The sequence below is a fragment of the Protopterus annectens genome, chromosome 7.part0, assembly GCF_019279795.1.
Source record: "Protopterus annectens isolate FY-2018-M chromosome 7.part0, PAN1.0, whole genome shotgun sequence".
In the NCBI taxonomy this organism is placed as follows: Eukaryota; Metazoa; Chordata; order Ceratodontiformes; family Protopteridae; genus Protopterus; species Protopterus annectens.
In genome coordinates, this window is record NC_056739.1 from 95,660,574 (window position 1) to 95,682,421 (window position 21,848).

The 21,848-nt window shown below is 37.1% G+C and overlaps 1 protein-coding gene across 2 annotated transcripts in view; it reads left to right on the top strand.

Annotated features, from left to right (window-relative positions):
- The window catches only part of LAD1 (ladinin 1), a 1,049,893-nt gene that overhangs the window by 411,487 nt on the left and 616,558 nt on the right, over positions 1-21,848 (top strand). For both annotated transcript variants that reach the window (XM_044076520.1, XM_044076519.1), the window contains exon 4: positions 14,457-14,545. In XM_044076520.1, coding sequence (XP_043932455.1) covers positions 14,457-14,545 — 89 coding nt within the window. The remainder of the gene's footprint in view (positions 1-14,456; positions 14,546-21,848) is intronic.

Here is a 21,848-nt window from a genome sequence, read left to right on the forward strand (position 1 = left end):
ATTGTGGGTATTAGATGTCCTCGAGCTTCTTCTCGATGCAGAGCTTGCAGTCGGCCGGCACGGAGCCGAGGATCGGCTCCGAACCCATGTGTAAGAACAAAGGCGAGATTGAACACTCTCACATTCAGTGTTATCTGATTAATGAGAATGATGGAATTAGACTACAAGATTTAAATAAGACCTATATAAGGTTTAAAAAGGGGAATTGTAACAGTAAAAACATTATTTATTTAGCCAGTTGTACATCATGCTCAGCCTACTATATAGGCAAAACTGAGAGACAATTTAAGAGAAGAATGTATGAGCATATGTATAGAATCAGGGTACATGACCATAAAAATGCACTATGTAGGCACACAGAAAAGAGTGGTGAACAACATAGTTTTAAGTTTGCCATTATAGATAAAATTGTCACATCTAATAGAGGAGGTCATTTTAAAGCATTATTAAGTAAAAAAGAAAGCATGTGGCAAGTATTGACAGATTCAATTAGGGAACCTGGTATTAATGAATTCATTTCAATAAAACCATTTCTTTTATTAGCAAGATAGGTATAATATATATATTTTTTTATACTTTTATATATGCTCGTTAAGATTTTTATTATGTAATTGTTCAATACAATTAGGATTTATTTTAGTGACAATTTAATTTATAGAATATGATATGTATAGGTAGGATTGTTTTTATGGACTGTAATTATGATTATGAGATAGATTTATATTATATTTTTAAAAAATTTTACATAAAGAAAAATGATGCAATGGCACTTTAAAAATGGTGATCAGATTGGCGCCAAAATGTTTTTAAATTAACTGCTTAGTGTACTGATCAGCTGTTCTGAAGTCTGCGATAAGCGGATGAAAGCGCTTAACACAGTGACTGTTGTATGTTAATCCTGTGGTTGGTGTTATAAGTATATTAAATCCCACATTTTTTTTAAAAAAGAAGATCTCCATTTGTCACCTTATTCGAGTGAGCCAGCAAGCTACTTTCTTAAACATCACAGTGACGGTGAGGTATACCGTCTCTTATCACATTTCTGGAGTTGCGGTTCAGCATCTGATTTTTAATACAAATTCCATACTGAGGTTGTCAGTAAAGATAAGTAAAAAAAAAAAAACCCCAGTGGCTAAAATGCCTCAGGGAAACAACAGCAGTAGCTCTGAAGGGGATTAGTAGGTCAAAATGTAATGAATGCACTTAACCACAGAGGTTGTTGTTGTCTTTCGGCTTTTCCCGGTTAGGGGTCGCCACAGCAGAACTCCGGTCCGCTAATGATTGGCAGTAGATTTTTGCGAACGCCAAGGGGCCAGCTCGATGTTCAACCTTCAACAAAGGCACGCCCATTTATGCTTGTCTTTTGAACGCCCACCCAACCACACGGAGGACATGCAAACTCCACACAGAAGGCACTTCCTGCACTCCAGCCAAGAATCGAACGGGAGAACCTCTTGCTGTGAGGCAACAATGTTACAGCTGCACAACCGCGGAAGTCTGAACCACAGAGGTACTGCAAGAAAAATGGTATGTGGTGAATCCTTGGTTAGCTGTTCATATACACACTGCCAGTGTAAGATCAGTGAACCACTGGGGCACCATCTGGATAAAACACAAATTTACTCAATAATCAACATAAATCAAAATAGCTGCCTACTGGGTTTACCATTAAAAATGAAAACAAAACAGTATCTTTTCACTACTTTCCACCAACTATTTACATTCCACACAGCACATCCAGGAATCAGGCTATCTTTTTAGAAGTTCCAGGCAGTAAGCATCAACCAGGCCACATTTCAGTTCTGTAATCCAAGTAATTCTTCCATGTATAGTGTACAAATTAGCGCCAACCGGGCTGTCACTCTCCACTCCTCTATGACATTTTACGTAAGCTACTGCTAACCATTCTGAGTCTCTACATGAGAAACAAATATGTCTTGCTGTCACATGTTACTTCTTTATGTATAGCATCAACTGACAATCATTGCCTTGTTAGCTGGATAATACATAACTTTCCTAATTAACATGGTGGACATTTCTGATTTCAAAGACATAGTTAAAGCCACATACACCTTTTTCAAATTCAATTCACTACTCTCTATTATATATATATATATATATATATATATATATTTTTTTTTTATATATATGTGTGTGTGTGTGTGTGTGTGTGTTTATATGTGTGTATGTGTGTTATACAGTCAAAAGACTAACAATGTAACTAACAGTGAATGAAAATTAGTGACTGAAGCTAAGTGTATCTATAGTGTAGCCACAATCAATCAAAAAAAAGGCAACCATTTTCCTTTTTTTGATTTATAAGAAAACTACCACTAACTGACCTACAGCATTATAGAAGGAGTTTTTTCCAAAGTAAGTTGTAGGGTAGGAGTAAGGGAGAGAAGAAGGGTTAAGATGCATTAGTAGGGAGCACGTTGTCTCTTCAAATGTAATTTCAGCAAACATAAAACAAAAAAAAAAGCAAGTGCTGTTTGCCAAAATAATTTTCGCCAATAGTGGAGTTTGCTTTTTTTTCTCCACTGTTGTCTTACCTTGGAGTTGGTATATATAAGTTCGGAGGGGGGGTTGGGTGTCCCCCACATGGAGGTGCAAAAACAAAACTGTTGAGTTGTTCGTTCAAGGTGATTTAACATTTTTCATTTTTCCCATTCAACGAAATTACCTTTGATGGCTCTGCATGAATCTGCATTAGTAAGGTGGGATAACAACATTCCATTACCCAACAAAAAGCATGTTCAACAAAACATGCTTTTGACAAATTTCTCAAACAAAAAAGTAATTTGAAGTGAGTATTTGACAGCATGAAGGTAACCATTATCTATCTATAAAATTATATCAGCAAACAATTTCTTAAAGAATAAACAACCTTCTCATAAGCAAACAAAACTCAGTGACTGCACCTCTAATTTGCATACCAAATGCAAACTAATCACTACTGACTACAAAAGCAATTCTTTCAGAATTTTTTTCTTAAATTTATTTTTTATTAAAATTCTTTCAGAATTTCACAGATTTTTGCCACCAAATTGCAACTTAATAAAAATAAATGCATTAATATCATCTGTATGTACATTCCCCCAGGAAATAATATATCTACACTCGAAGATACCCTTCTCTGGCTATCATGTAACTACCCCCAAGAAACCTTAGTACTCAGAGATTTTAACATAGACTGGAACACCTGTTTCTCAGAATCCCCAACCACCTGCATGCTTTTACACAAATCATAACCAGGTCTACTTTATTAACTTGAACGTTCAAAAGTTCAAATGCATAAAGATCAACACATATGCATCGAACTCTTAAATGTTCAAAAGTTAATAAAGAAAAAAATACATAGAAAAAAAAAATATGTAGGCAGGGAGGCAAGTCCCCCTGCACCTCCCCACACCCCCCGCTACTTAAATATACCAATTCCGAGATCGCACTACATTGAAGTAAATGGAAATCTCCACCTACGGAGATTTCCGTTTACAGTTTTCGACGGCTTGCACTTTTGATGCATATGGTTCGATCCATATGTATTTGCGGTTTTACGCTTTTGCGTAAATAAAGTAGACCCATCATAACCACCCCTGCCAGGATAGGAAAGCCTAACCATAAAGAAAGCATACTTGATTGGATAATTATCAATAGTCACTCCCAACTGTACACCTCTGGGACCCTCCCTGATGACTTAAGTAATCATCTTCTTACCTATATAATTAAGCATAAAGCCATCAACCATCACCAACCCATACTCAGAATGGTAAGAAACAAAAAGAACTTTAACCTTGCCAATTTCCAACAGGAACTAAACTCATGTAAATGGTCAATTCTAAAACACCTCCCATTAGATGAAGCAGTTGTATACTTCAAAAACTGTGCCATGGCTTTCCAAAGACTCCAAACTAAAAATCACCCTTAGATACAAATCATAGGCATTATGGCATACTACAAAAGACCCCCAAGATCACATAAAATATAGGCAGTCAAGGAATGAGACTAAAAAATGAATTTTGCAAGACAAAAAAAACCTACTACTATAATCTACGGCAAATAAATCAAAACAACCCTCAGAAGTTTTCGGCAGGTTTAAATAAACTATTGCATCCTGGACAAACTTCCACCCCGACCCCTGCAGCCACCATTGATTAACCACCTCAGAAAGTCTCAGACAGTTTTAACCAATTCTTTATGGAGACAATCCAATCCCTAGCTAGTCAACTTCCTCCAAGCTCCCCTGTCCCTGAGGACACCACCCCTAGTAATCAACTATCATTCAGATTCCAACCAGTTGCCACTTCACTTATCCATACCTTGATCAATAAATTAAAACCAACTACTCTCTTTGTTGATCTACTCCCTGCCAAGTATCTACAAAAAACAGCTGATGTCATTGCTTACCCTATCTCTATACTAATCAATTGAACCATAGTAGAAGTCAAAATCCCCACCATCTGGAAAAAATCCTATGTAATCCCACTTCACAAAGGAGGTAGCTCTACTGAACTATCTAATTATAAGCCAATAGCTATATTATCTCCACTTGCAAAGATTATGGAAAAATGTATTCATAGACAACTGCTGCATCACCTAATTCAGAATAACCTTATGGCAGACTCCCAGCACGGTTTCCGACCTCATCAGAGCACTACTTCAGCCCTCCTAGCCTTCTCCAACATCATAAACCATAATCGCAACAATAATAACATATCCTCTGCCCTCTTCTTGGATCTCTCCAAGGCATTTGATATGGTTGATCACCAACTTCTAATCCACACCCTGAAAACATTCTGTCTTGATACGAAAGCCCTTCAATGGTTCCAATCTTATCTGAGTGGCAGACAGCAGGCTGTCCTTTGGCAAAACAAACTATCTAATCTCCTACCCAACTCCCTTGGTGTACCCCAGGGTTCTATATTAGGGCCCTTTCTGTTCTCCATTTTCATCAATGACCTTTATACTGTTATCCCAAAAGTCAGCTGAATCCAATACGCTGATGACTCCACCCTGATCTGCTTGGCCACATCTCAGACAAAACTATGGTTGGCTACCCAGAACACCTTCAACATAATAGAAAACTGGCTTTCTGGTCGTTGTCTGATCTTATATCCTAAAAAAACAAAACTGTTACTTTTCTCACCAACTCATAGGTCTACTGCATTTACCTTTACCATAAAATTCAATAATTGCACTATAATCTCCCCAGACACCTCTACAAAACTAGCAGGTGTTATCATAGATAAAAATCTTAAATTCGACCTGCATGTTAATCAAACCATCAAAACCATCAATAAAAAACTAGGGTCACTTTACAGGATAAAAGCCTTCTTAACCCCACCTGCTAGAATTGCCATAGCTCAGTCTCACCTACTTTAAACTCGTCTGTACACATCCCCTTTACTCTCTAATTTAAACAAGTCTGTCCTCAGCAAACTCTCTATCTGCTACAACCACATTTCCAGATTTGCCACTGGTCTGCCTTATAGGACACACCACTGTATCAATCTAAACCAGCTTGGGTGCAGTGAAATGCATGGTGGTAACACAACATTTTATTCTAGCAACTTTCCAAAATTATACAAGCAATGTTTAAAACGTGTCCCTGGTTTTTGGCCTTTTGTCCCCCCCCCCCCCGCAAAAAAAAAAATCTGAAATTGAAAATAAGTGCGAGAAGCTGTGCAAGATGCCTATATGGCTTACACTACTGTCATTCTATTTTGTGTGTGTGTGTGTATATATATATATATATATATATATATATATATGTGTGTGTATAACGTGCGTGAATAAGTAGACTTTTATGATGGAAGTGTAGTCATTATTGGTTCATGCATTTTGTTTCACTGCCTACTGGAAAAATGTTCAAACAATAAATTTTAAAATGTGCTCTAACTTAAGTCTAACAAGTGTGCTGTATTATACAAGGAATATAATTTAATAAAGTCAGGAAGGTGTGTCAAAGAACGCATGTATGTTTCTGCCTTTGTGTGCAAGCCAGGGGCCTATGATTTGAAAACAGCCCAAAGGTAATCTTTATCCACCACTGGCCAGATGCATTTTCTTTGGGTGTGGTGTGTGTTTCAATGCTGTTTCAATGAATGTGAGTTTCAAGGACAGAGAAGTTTTAATGCCAAGTCTATTTTCATTGTGAGACAGTGTTGCTTTGTTTAGCAGATATATATTAGTGTTTGTGCGATGTGCTATAAAATGTAAAAATAAAATCAAAATAATTATTGGAGAAGTAAAACAGTATGCAAACATTAGTGTTTATGGTAAATGGGGCGAAATAGCCAGGTAATGGGACATTGCAATGGCTGCAGGGGGGCTCTGGTGCCATATTTTGGTTGTCTGTTCTTTAGTTTGTTTTTGGAAGTTGATATTCCCACAATTCCATTGGAGTGGGTGAGGTTACTTAATTATGTATGGAAATTTTACGTTAATCAGCATACAGATTTGTACCTATTTTTCATGGGTCTTGTCCAGATTTTTGATGTTTCCAGAAAACAGGGACACATATTAAACATTGCTTGTATAATTTTGGAACGTTGCTACAATAAAATGTGTTATTACCATGCATTTCACTGTCACATCTTGAACCCAGGACCCTGTGCATTACAGTCAGAGCAACATACCACTATGCCAAATCAGCAGTTTCTAGAAAGACATGAAGACTGAAACTTAAATGGATATCATTTAGTGAACTCAGTTCTCACTTCTCACCATAGCTCTCAACCTCTTAGCATAAAAAACCTGGACAAAGCCAATAATGGCGGAATACAGAATTCAGTTCTTACTTCTCACTATAGCTCTTAATGTCTTAGCCAAAAAAACCTGGATAAAGTCAATAGTGGGGGTATACAGCCCCAAAAAAGGAACACATTTCAAATACTGATCTTATAAACTTAGAAAATTGCCAGAATAAAAGATTTTGTGTTACCATTTATTTTCTGAAGAATATGAAGTCTGAAACTCAAATGCCTGTCATTATTTAGTAAATTCAATCCTTCAGTGATTTGCAATTGCCATAAAAGTCCTCAAAAACACAGATTTAATTTGGAATAGAACAAAAATCTGAGGCATAAATTCACACACACACACACACGCACACAAACGCACACACACACACACACACACACACACACACACACACACACACACACACACACACACACACACACGCACACACGCACACACACGCACACACACATGAGTTTGGAACATTTCACAAAGTAAAATACATGAAAGCAGTCGTTTCCATCCCATGCGTCCCACGAGCAAATACCAGCATTTTGCTCCAAAATTTCCACGAATATAAGTCCAAACACTTAAGTCGTTTCTGGCTCAAAAGACGCGTTCGCAGCTAGTCCAGCTCCAAAGTCCAAACACTTAAGCCGTTTCCTTCAAATTCTGTGCTCGCTGCTTGTCCAAAAACTGAAGATGAAAAACAGATGTTTCTATGCTCGCAGCTTTCAACAGGCTGATGGAGCTGATGTCATTGCACACATGATAACATCAGCTCAAAAGTGCGAAAAGAGAAAATTAAAAAAAAAAAATCAGGAATGAAGGGGTGCCACTCGGGAATCATGGCACCCCATTATTTGGACCCCAAAACTCTGTGAAAAATGACTAATTCAGCACAGTCGTGAGGTATGGCTTCACCCACCCTCTTGTTTATATTTATATTAACTCCATCATTGCACAACTGCAACTACAGGTCCATGCCCTCTAGAATGACAGTCACCCAGAACAGGCCTGGTAACTGTAACAGTCTATAAAAAACAAGTCAACAAACTGTGACACACAAAACAGAGGTCACCTGAAGGAAAAGCTGATGCTATCCCTTGCACCCATATATCTCTAACCATATCTCTCACATTCGCACTGTGGATACCGTTCTAGTCAACCGCAAAAAAAAAAAAAAAAAGTTGACAAACAACTGGCTGCATCATGTGCTACTTTTATGTGTTAACTCTGGAGAGTGCATAACACTGAGGACAACAGAGAACTCCTTAAATCCCATTGTGAATCAATCTTGCACTATATGTGATCCCACAACATTAACTTTCCGATGAATTGTGCATTCAGCATATTAGCTAGTTGAATCACAGTTTGGTGAAAAAGACATTCAACAAATACCACTGTAACCATATATTCAGATATACATGAACACATGAATATGTATGTATATAACATATATACACTCGTATACAGACACATATAAAAAGAGAGAGAGAAATGTAGATATATGGGAGCCTAACACTTTGTCAGCACTCATCATTGAACATACTACACTGAAGCACCTAAACATCAATCCACAAAGCATCAAAAAAAAAAAAACAGTTGTTTTGCATGGGGGGGGGCAAGCACTCTTGCACCCCCCTGCTACTCATATGTAACAACTCTGAGAGCAACCTTCAGTGGGGAAAGGGCATGTTCCCAGTTCCCAACTGTAACATAATCTCTTAGTACAAAATGCAGTACTTTTCGATCAACTGATTTTCAATCAACTGCATCAGCTAAGACACAGTCAATGAAACACACACATTGATAAAAGTGTATGCACCCAGGTATATATAGGTAGAAACACATGGACATATGCTTAAAAATCATTTGAAACAAATAATAAAGCAATTAATTAATTATTCACTTGTTAAATTAAATTTGATTTATTTACTCTTCATGGTCTAAATGTTCTATTAATTTAGCTATGAAACAGTTATATCATTGATTGGAATAATGAATGCAAGTTATTTACAGTAAACTCTCAGTTAACCGGCACCCATGGGATTGGCAGATGCCGGATGAATGTAGTTTCTGGTTGCTTGAGAGTTACTATTAAAAATAGGCCTGACTAATACTGTACCCTATACTATTTCTATGGTTTGACTTGTTATCAGGTTGGGAGAGAGGGGAATTTATTCCTATCTTCATTTTTAAAACTCTACATCTCTAAAAACGTAAGTTATGTTCCTGTGGGGGAAAACAGAAGGTGCAATACATGAAAATTGTACTGTATTTCTTCGATATTTTTTGCCGGTTTCTTGAGAGTGCCAGTTGCTTGAGTTCCGAACTGAGAGTTTTCTGTACATGTGCCTAAGACTGGATTTAAAAGTAGGTATTTTTTTTTTACAAATTGCACAAAAATCCAGTATGACAACCGATTCAAGGTTGTATCTTTGTCATTATCCCACTTTAAATACCCGTTTGCATAAGCATGTGGACGCGTGCACATGCGCGGGCGCGCACACACACACACACACACACACACACACACACACACACACACACACACACACACACACAAGCAGAGAGTACATAAATATTTTGTGCAACACTCTGTTACTAACCAAACACATGCTTGGCATATACACATTTTCTTTAAAATCTGTTGCTGACTTGTATGTGTGCTCATAGATCACAAAAACTTTTAAATACACCAATTTCAAAATTAGTAATATTAAGTCAAAATAATGAAGCTGTTTATCTTTAAACTAATCTTTATTTTTTTACAAGATCAAATGAGTAAAATTAAGAAACATAACTATACAATCTGATTTCACTTCTTCAGAAGGTGGCCTAACATTACAGATATTTTGCCCACAATGAAATCATCTGGTTGAAAGTCCTCAACAGTGATAACATGAGCTGTGCTGCTCAGTTTAATGCTCTTCTTATTTAAGAGAGCTGTGATAATAAGGATTCCTTTCTTAACAATTCATTCTGTAAACATTTTGCAACCCTTTTATCCAAGTTGCCTTATTAGCAATATTTTGCCTCAGTTTTCCTTGTACAATACATAAGATGTGCATTTGCTTAACTCATGTACAACAGAAAAGCATTACTTTTTAAGTTGCATTTTTCCATGTAAAATGGTTTACAATCCATTTCAACCCACTGCATCCCTCTTCCACTACTTTTGTAAATTAAGGGTAGATTTTCTTGTCAACTCTTTAATTAACACATACACAACTTAATTATTTCTACTATTAGTAATGTAAGTACTAACATTTGTTTCCAGTCATATGGGAGTTGTTATTTTAAAGATACCCTTACTTTTTCAGTAAATTATATCCCTAACTATATATGTCCATTCAGCAACCTTTTCTATAATAACAACTTCATTCTTAAGCTGTTTTAACAGCATCCTCAATATTAAATACGTCTATAGGTAGTTACTAGGCATGCCTTCCAAGAGACCATCGAGGAGACTAGACCAATATCCCCACAGCACTGTCTAGTTATGGGACCTGCTCAGAGTCACATGGTAGTAAAATGGAGGAATAACAAATCAAACCCTTGACTACTTGAAGCAACTCATTAACAGCTCAAGGACTTAATCCTTTTCTCTAACTCCTAGAATCAGACACATGAAAATCAAACTGAGGGTAGTAATTATCTGCCACTATATGGCTGCTGACAATTAATAAGGTCAGGACAGGAAACCCTTATATCACAAGCTATACAAAGATACACACACACACACGCGCGCACATGCGCACACACACACACAAACACACACACACATATACACACACTACACTTACTTACAGGCAAATTGGAAGAATGCCAGTTCATCTGCATCATGTCTTTTGGGTGCTAGAGGCAATTACAGTACAAGGAAAAACCCTTATGGAAATAAGTAGGGCAAGCAGACTCCACATAGAAGAAGCCACAGGCAAGAGCTCAATCAGAGCATTATGCTGTGAGATGGCAGTGTAAATCATTGCGATACTATGCCATGGATCAGTTACTTTTGCAAGCATCCTACTCTTGCCAGATCAAACAAAGATAGACAATTCTCATATGCAATGTGAAGGCCTATGATGAAAAGTGAAAGAACTTTATGGCCAATGTATTACTCTTAAATATTCTACAACCCCCCCCCCCCCCCACACACACACACAGAAGTACAAGTCATAACAATACTAGTTTTGCATTGATTTTAGCAAATACTGTGTGACACTACTCCTGCCATGCCAGTGTTGTTTAACAGGGATAAAACTATAACAGGGATAACTAACTGGTATTAATAAATGGCCTCTTTACCCATCAAGTATAGCCACTTTACTGACTGTGTATACCTCAGATATCCTCTAGTGGTAAAATAAAAATACAAATAATAATAATAGTCACAATAATAAAGTATTCTATCTTACGTCACACAAATGCATACTACTTTTGCAAAACCAGATTAGTAATTATTTAAAATGAACAAACAACAAGAAGGTCAACTACTTTCATCCAGATAGGTCCCATCCCCACCCAGCAGTTATAGCTACCTCTGTGTACACTTCATATGCCTAAGTGTGTATTTCAACTTTGCTCCACACAAATAGCAATCATACATTAAAGTATTCCAAGATGCTGCACATAAACCACATTAATCCTGCAAAGCCATAATGATGTGCAAACAGCAATATTTCCTCCACAGACAGACGTGGCAATTATAACTAATTTTTCAATAAAGACGTCTTCTGATAAAGTCTCTACTGAAAAAGAGATAAAAGCACATATCTTGTGCTCTGTTGATGTGCACTCCAAGACATTTTGTGTCTTGCCTCATACTGAGTTTCAAGTCTGTTATTCAGTTACAGTTGAAAGCTAGCTGAATGGCATTTTAACAGGAAAGCCTGCAAATGCCTAGACAAATACATTCACATAGATGATGGCAAATTAGGCCACACACAGCAGTCTATATTGCATCCAGGAAAAAATAAAAAATAATGTTATTATCAAACAGGCATGATTAATATTGAATATATTAATATATAAACATTAATGTTCTTCATATTGATCACTGCTGCAGTAGCCCTAGCTATATGGGTTATATCCTGCAAAAGACATAACAGCTAGCCAGCTTCCAAAGCTTCAGAGTACCTTCCACACACCCACACTGTCAAACAGCTCGAGTTGAGCTGACTAAAAGACAAGTTTGGGTGTGAAACTCCTCAGAGTTTTCATGCCAGCAGAGAGAGGAAGGTTGAGCTCTGTAAGGACAAGGCTACGAATAGCAAAAAATAAATGTCCATAACCTGGCATAAAAAGCATACAAAAAAAAATAACAAAAGGGATGGAGGGAGGGAGTGGCTACTGCAACAGAAATCATTCGAACATCTACTGTTACAGTAAGTTCAACTTACACAATTGTACTATATTCCTCATACTGATCACTGCTGCAGTAGTCTTAGCTATATGGGTAGATTACCATAGCTAACTATATTTGGGAAGTAGAAGGAGTAGGGTAGGGTCCAGGAGCCCCTCGAGAATGGTCCTAGCAAAGCATGCTCTAGACCTAGAGAAGAAATCCAGCTTATAGTGCTTTGTAAAAGTATGCAATGAGGACCAAGTAGCGGCTTCTAGAATATTTGCAGAATCTAAACCTTTCCAGAAAGGATAAGTTCCCTTTGATTCATTGTATCTATCTGTGCTGGAGGAAAAAAAAAACATATGGCTTTTTATAAACATCATACCAATGATACCTTTTTAAATTTACCTCAGTATGTAAAACACAATCCACAAGTGATAATTTAATAAAGATGTTTCTTGTTTAAAAAGTAATTAATAAAGAGTTGAAAGAATTTAGCTGTGAAGGGAAGAGGGCAAGGATCAAGTGGGATAAGATGATCCATCCAATAGAACAATGGGGTTTAACATTATCTGATTTGAAGGGATATCCTAAAGCTACACAGTTCCAAATACTGTTGGGCTGCAGTGGTGCAGCAGTTAGCGTTGTCACCTCACAGCAAGAGGTTCTCCCGTTCGATTCTCGGCTGGAGTGCCTTTTCTGTGGAGTCTGCATGTCCTCTCCGCGGTCGAGTGACGTTTAAAGACATGCAGGTAGGTGCATGCGTGAATGGGTGTGCCTTCTTTGAAGGTTGGGCGTCGGGCTGTCAACACGGCACCGTAAAACTCCACTGCCAATCATTAGCGGACCGGAGTTCCGCTGTGGCAACCCCTAATCGGGAAAAGCCAAAAGACTTTATTTTAGAGCTACACAGTTAAGGCTCATATACATAACACAAGCAGAAAGCTAAAAATCAAAGTGGAAAGGGATGATAATGTAAAATGGTAAAAATTAAAGAAATAATTATAGATTGGGATTTTGGATGCAAATCCTTAAGGATAACAACAGCCATACAGAATATTATATTCATAAAGCAGCAAAAAGTATTCTAAGAATTAAGCCAGTATGAGAATGGAAAGTGAGATTTTGCTGATACAAATGAGTGTAATTGGGAGTACAGAAAATGGGCAAGAGGGGGCTGGAATTTACTGGAGAAACCTGGCAAAGATACCAAGGTACTGGTAGCAAATAACTAGACAGGGAAAGGTAACTGAATGGGAGGAGGCCAAGAAGATATTTGGACTATAGGCTACAGACTGCCTTCCCTGTCAGGGAGTGATAGAGTATTGGCAAAAAGAAAAGGATAGGGGAATCCTAAATGAAAGACCACTCTGGTAGAGTTTTTGGTTGAATCTAAAACAGAAGCTGCTTTTAAAAAGGAGGATAATTAGTAGAGCGTATAAAATATTGCATGATAACTATAGGAATCAATCAGAGGAGGTTAGAAAAAATTATATGTATGAGTCCCAAGTACGCAACAAAGTCTAGAAGATTTAGGATTGTTGCTTGGAAGTGTTCGCATAGATATTTTATAGCCCAAGCAGACTCCAAAGAATCCTTCCTCTGGTAGATGGCAAATGCTGGAGGTGTGATAGGGAAAAAAGAGGCAACTGGGAACAAATGTTTTGGGTGTGTAATGAGTTGGCAAAATTCAAAAATCTCATAGAGTACTCTGTAAGAAATATTGGGGGAGCAAATACATGTAACTACGGAAATTATTTTTTTTTTTTTTAGCTGAGATGCAAGATCTGAATTGCCTAGACATAGTAAGGCATTGCTAATTTTAATTCTGGTGGCTGCCAAAAACAAAAAATCAATTACTAGAAAATGGAAATCAAAATGTAAACCAGCTGTATTTGAAGTACTGAATATTGTAACAGAGGTAAAAGAACTGGAAGTGGGATCTTTAGAAAAATGTAAGTGCAAATTACACAGAAAAATGGAAATTGTGGTAATTTTCTGAAAAGTATGAAGTCTGAAACTCAAATGTCTGCCATTATTTTCTAACTTCAGTCTTAAGTGATTTGCCACTAGCTTGCCAGAAAACCATAATTTTATGAAAAATGCACCAAAAATATGAGGTAAAAATCTGGACATTCTGTAAAAATCTGTATAGTTGAGAGGTCATCATTACTAACACTAAATTATTGTATGTGTGTGTGTGTGTGTGTGTGTTTTCAAGACTGCATGTGCGCAGCATTTTTCTCATTTACAAAATGGTTTATACAAACACACGCACACTCTACAAATAATACAGTATGCTATACTAAGTTAATACATTCCTCACCCCATCTTGTTGATTAGGATGTTTCTTTTATTTACTTAGGCCAAGGATGTAGCACATGAAACTGAAAATCACTCAAATACACCAGTGGAAGACTCACCAAAGGCACTTTCAACCAAAGTCTACCGCAGGTAAGGGTATGCCCTTTGGTTAACATTTCTGCTACAACCTAGCACCTAATACTGTATCTCTGACAATAACATCTGTTCAACTTCTGTTGAGATTCAAAACATAGTTACACAAGGATATAGCTGACAAAGGCTAGCATTGGAAATAAGTTTGTTTTAGGTCCAGCCAGCTGCATGCATTCTGCAGTGTCCTGGTACGGAAGTAGGCTTCTGAACTACAATTAGAGTACTGTTCAGGATGACTGTCTTAGTTTCTATATAATAGTTAACACTGCACATCAGTTATGGTAAGAATAGCAGCACATACACAGGTACCACACATACCTCTGGTGTCAGAAGGATTAGGAGGATGCAGTTCTATTCCCAGAGCCAGCACCTGGATCCATATTCTAGTACTGAAACCTTACTGTAAAATACAGGGGGATGAGGCATACTTGACGTGTCATCCTTTGAATGAGTCACTAAACAACAAAAGATCCCATCTGCCAAAATGGTGAAAACCTACACAAAAAATCTTAGGGAGTTGATTAAAAAAAGATCACAGGCTTTATTAAACTCAACTCGTGAAACACAAGTAAACCAAATACATTTCAAAAGTTACAAAAAGACAACTAAAAACGTATAACTTCAAAACAAGAGAATAAACTCTGTAATTTCTGTAAACAATCCAGTGCAGTAAAAGTCTTTCGGCTTTTCCCGGTTAGGGGTCGCCACAGCGGAACTCCGGTCTGCTCATGATTGGCAGTGGATTTTTACAGTGCCGAGTTGCTAGCCCAATGGCCAACCTTCAAAGAAGGCACACCCATTCATGCTCGCACCTACCTGCATGCCTTTAGCGTCACTAAACCGCGGGGAGGACATGCACTATACTATATAAACTGAGAGTACTATCAAACTAACATAATACCATAAAACAACATACGTAAATAATACAATGACTTTTGTATATAACATGAGAAATGGAGATTCCCAAAGCAAATGCATTTTCCACTAACCCAGATGCAACCTTTATTATATTAACAACTTATCCTTATCATGAGGATGGAATTAACAAGGAGCTAGACACCTTACTCCATACAGAAACTACTACTCAATTCATGTTGTATGACGTCTCTTTAACAAGGAGCTAGATACCTTACTCCATACAGAAGCTACTACTCAATTCATGTTGTATGACTTCTCTTTAACAAGGATCTAGATACCTTACTCCATACAGAAACTCCTACTCCATTCATGTTGTATGACTTCTCTTTAACAAGGAGCTAGATACCTTACTCCATACAGAAACTCCTACTCAATTCATGTTGTATGACTTCTCTTTAACAAGGAGCTAGATACCTTACTCCATACAGAAACTCCTACTCAATTCATGTTGTATGACTTCTCTTTAACAAGGAGCTAGATACCTTATTCCATACAGAAACTACTACTCCATTCATGTTGCATGACTTCTCTTTAACAAGGAGCTAGATACCGTACTCCATACAGAAACTTCTACTCAATTCATGTTGTATGACTTCTCTTTAACAAGGAGCTAGATACCTTACTCCATACAGAAATTACTACTCAATTCATGTTGTATGACTTCTCTTTAACAAGGAGCTAGATACCTTACTCCATACAGAAACTACTACTCAATTCATGTTGTATGACTTCTCTTTAACAAGGAGCTAGATACCTTACTCCATACAGAAACTACTAAATTCATGTTGTATGACTTCTCTTTAACACGGAGCTAGATACCTTACTCCATACAGAAACTACTACTCAATTCATGTTGTATGACTTCCCTTTAACAAGGACCTAGATACCTTACTCCATACAGAAACTCCTACTCAATTCATGTTGTATGACTTCTATTTAACAAGGAGCTAGATACCTTACTCCATACAGAACTTACTACTCAATTCATGTTGTATGACTTCTCTTTAACAAGGAGCTAGATACCTTACTCCATACAGAAACTACTACTCAATTCATGTTGTATGACTTCTCTTTAACAAGGAGCTAGATACCTTACTCCATACAGAAACTACTACTCAATTCATGTTGTATGACTTCTTAGCTAGATGATACCTTACTCCATACAGAAACTACTACTCAATTCATGTTGTATGACTTCTCTTTACCAAGGAGCTAGATACCTTACTCCATATGGAAACTACTACTCAATTCATGTCGTATGACTTCTCTTTAACAAGGAGCTAGATACCTTACTCCATAAGGAAACTACTAATCAATTCATGTCGTATGACTTCTCTTTAACAAGGAGCTAGACACTTTACTCCATCTGAAACTACTACTCAATTCATGTCGTATGACTTCTCTTTAACAAGGAGCTAGATACCTTACTACATAATGGAAACTACTACTCAATTCATGTCGTATGACTTCTCTTTAACAAGGAGCTAGATACCTTACTCCATACGGAAACTACTACTCAATTCATGTCGTATGACTTCTCTTAAACAAGGAGGTAGATACCTTACTCCATACAGAAGCTACTACTCAATTCATGTTGTATGACTTCTCTTTAACAAGGAGCTAGATACCTTACTCCATACAGAAACTTCTACTCAATTCATGTTGTATGACTTCTCTTTAACAAGGAGCTAGATACCTTACTCCATACAGAAACTACTACTCAATTCATGTTGTATGACTTCTCTTTAACAAGGAGCTAGATACCTTACTCCATACAGAAACTACTGCTCAATTCATGTTGTATGACTTCTCTTTAACAAGGACCTAGATACCTTACTCCATACAGAAACTACTACTCAATTCATGTTGCATGACTTCCCTTTAACAAGGACCTAGATACCTTACTCCATACAGAAACTACTACTCAATTCATGTTGCATGACTTCTCTTTAACAAGGAGCTAGCTACCTTACTCCAAACAGAAACTACTACTCAATTCATGTTGTATGACTTCTCTTTAACAAGGACCTAGATACCTTACTGCATACAGAAACTACTACTCAATTCATGTTGCATGACTTCCCTTTAACAAGGACCTAGATACCTTACTCCATACAGAAACTACTACTCAATTCATGTTGCATGACTTCTCTTTAACAAGGACCTAGACACCTTACTCCATACAGAAACTACTACTCAATTCATGTTGCATGACTTCTCTTTAACAAGGAGCTAGATACCTTACTCCATACAGAAACTACTACTCAATTCATGTTGTATGACTTCTCTTTAACAAGGAGCTAGATACCTTACTCCATACAGAAACTACTACTCAATTCATGTTGCATGACTTCCCTTTAACAAGGACCTAGATACCTTACTCCATACAGAAACTACTACTCAATTCATGTTGCATGACTTCTCTTTAACAAGGACCTAGATACCTTACTCCATACAGAAACTACTACTCAATTCATGTTGCATGACTTCTCTTTAACAAGGAGCTAGATACCTTACTCCATACAGAAACTACTACTCAATTCAAGTTGCATGACTTCTCTTTAACAAGGAGCTAGATACCTTACTCCATACAGAAACTACTACTCAATTCATGTTGTATGACTTCTCCTTAACAAGGAGCTAGCTACCTTACTCCATACAGAAACTACTACTCAATTCATGTTGTATGACTTCTCCTTAACAAGGAGCTAGATACCTTACTCCATACAGAAACTACTACTCAATTCATGTTGTATGACTTCTCTTTAACAAGGAGCTAGATACCTTACTCCATACAGAAACTACTACTCAATTCATGTTGTATGACTTCTCTTTAAGAAGGAGCTAGATACCTTACTCCATACAGAAATGACTACTCAATTCATGTTGTATGACTTCTCTTGAATAAGGAGCTAGATACCTTACTCCATACAGAAACTACTACTCAATTCATGTTGTATGACTTCACTTTAACAAGGAGCTAGATACCTTACTCCATACAGAAACTACTACTCAATTCATGTTGCATGTCTTCTCTTTAACAAGGAGCTAGCTACCTTACTCCAAACAGAAACTACTACTCAATTCATGTTGTATGCCTTCTCTTTAACAAGGAGCTAGATACCTTACTCCATACAGAAACAACTACTCAATTCATGTTGTATGACTTCTCTTTAACAAGGAGCTAGCTACCTTACTCCATACAGAAACTACTACTCAATTCATGTTGCATGACTTTTCTTTAACAAGGAGCTAGATACCTTACTCCATACAGAAACTACTACTAAATTCATGTTGCATGACTTCTCTTTAACAAGGAGCTACAGAAACTACTACTTAATTCATGTTGTATGACTTCTCTTTAACAAAGAGCTAGATACCTTACTCCATACAGAAACTACTACTCAATTCATGTTGTATGACTTCTCTTTAACAAGGATCTAGATACCTTACTCCATACAGAAACTCCTACTCAATTCATGTTGTATGACTTCTCTTTAACAAGGAGCTAGATACCTTACTCCATACAGAAACTCCTACTCAATTCATGTTGTATGACTTCTCTTTAACAAGGAGCTAGATACCTTACTCCATACAGAACTTACTACTCAATTCATGTTGTATAACTTCTCTTTAACAAGGAGCTAGATACCTTACTCCATACAGAAACTACTAAATTCATGTTGTATGACTTCTCTTTAACACGGAGCTAGATACCTTACTCCATACAGAAACTACTACTCAATTCATGTTGCATGACTTCTCTTTAACAAGGAGCTAGATACCTTACTCCAAACAGAAACTACTACTCAATTCATGTTGTATAACTTCTCTTTAACAAGGAGCTAGATACCTTACTCCATACAGAAACTACTACTCAATTCAAGTTGCATGACTTCTCTTTAACAAGGACCTAGATACCTTACTCCATACAGAAACTACTACTCAATTCATTTTGCATGACTTCTCTTTAACAAGGAGCTAGATACCTTACTCCATACAGAAACTACTACTCCATTCATGTTGCATGACTTCTCTTTAACAAGGAGCTAGATACCTTACTCCATACAGAAACTACTACTCAATTCATGTTGTATGACTTCTCTTTAACAAGGAGCTAGCTACCTTACTCCATACAGAAACTACTACTCAGTTCATGTTGTATGACTTCTCTTTAACAAGGAGCTAGATACCTTACTCCATACAGAAACTACTACTCAATTCATGTTGAATGATTTCTCTTTAACAAGGAGCTAGATACCTTACTCCATACAGAAACTACTACTCAATTCATGTTGTATGACTTCTCTTTACCAAGGAGCTAGATACCTTACTCCATACAGAAACTACTACTCAATTCATGTTGTATGACTTCTCTTTACCAAGGAGCTAGATACCTTACTCCATATGGAAACTACTACTCAATTCATGTCGTATGACTTCTCTTTAACAAGGAGCTAGATACCTTACTCCATACGGAAACTACTACTCAATTCATGTCGTATGACTTCTCTTTAACAAGGAGCTAGACACTTTACTCCATACGGAAACTACTACTCAATTCATGTCGTATGACTTCTCTTTAACAAGGAGCTAGATACCTTACTCCATACAGAAATTACTACTCAATTCATGTTGTATGACTTCTCTTTAACAAGGAGCTAGATACCTTACTCCATACAGAAACTACTACTCAATTCATGTTGTATGACTTCTCTTTAACAAGGAGCTAGATACCTTACTCCATACAGAAACTACTAAATTCATGTTGTATGACTTCTCTTTAACACGGAGCTAGATACCTTACTCCATACAGAAACTACTACTCAATTCATGTTGTATGACTTCCCTTTAACAAGGACCTAGATACCTTACTCCATACAGAAACTCCTACTCAATTCATGTTGTATGACTTCTATTTAACAAGGAGCTAGATACCTTACTCCATACAGAACTTACTACTCAATTCATGTTGTATGACTTCTCTTTAACAAGGAGCTAGATACCTTACTCCATACAGAAACTACTACTCAATTCATGTTGTATGACTTCTCTTTAACAAGGAGCTAGATACCTTACTCCATACAGAAACTACTACTCAATTCATGTTGTATGACTTCTCTTTACCAAGGAGCTAGATACCTTACTCCATACAGAAACTACTACTCAATTCATGTTGTATGACTTCTCTTTACCAAGGAGCTAGATACCTTACTCCATATGGAAACTACTACTCAATTCATGTCGTATGACTTCTCTTTAACAAGGAGCTAGATACCTTACTCCATAAGGAAACTACTAATCAATTCATGTCGTATGACTTCTCTTTAACAAGGAGCTAGACACTTTACTCCATACGGAAACTACTACTCAATTCATGTCGTATGACTTCTCTTTAACAAGGAGCTAGATACCTTACTACATACGGAAACTACTACTCAATTCATGTCGTATGACTTCTCTTTAACAAGGAGCTAGATACCTTACTCCATACGGAAACTACTACTCAATTCATGTCGTATGACTTCTCTTAAACAAGGAGGTAGATACCTTACTCCATACAGAAGCTACTACTCAATTCATGTTGTATGACTTCTCTTTAACAAGGAGCTAGATACCTTACTCCATACAGAAACTTCTACTCAATTCATGTTGTATGACTTCTCTTTAACAAGGAGCTAGATACCTTACTCCATACAGAAACTACTACTCAATTCATGTTGTATGACTTCTCTTTAACAAGGAGCTAGATACCTTACTCCATACAGAAACTACTGCTCAATTCATGTTGTATGACTTCTCTTTAACAAGGACCTAGATACCTTACTCCATACAGAAACTACTACTCAATTCATGTTGCATGACTTCCCTTTAACAAGGACCTAGATACCTTACTCCATACAGAAACTACTACTCAATTCATGTTGCATGACTTCTCTTTAACAAGGAGCTAGCTACCTTACTCCAAACAGAAACTACTACTCAATTCATGTTGTATGACTTCTCTTTAACAAGGACCTAGATACCTTACTGCATACAGAAACTACTACTCAATTCATGTTGCATGACTTCCCTTTAACAAGGACCTAGATACCTTACTCCATACAGAAACTACTACTCAATTCATGTTGCATGACTTCTCTTTAACAAGGACCTAGACACCTTACTCCATACAGAAACTACTACTCAATTCATGTTGCATGACTTCTCTTTAACAAGGAGCTAGATACCTTACTCCATACAGAAACTACTACTCAATTCATGTTGTATGACTTCTCTTTAACAAGGAGCTAGATACCTTACTCCATACAGAAACTACTACTCAATTCATGTTGCATGACTTCCCTTTAACAAGGACCTAGATACCTTACTCCATACAGAA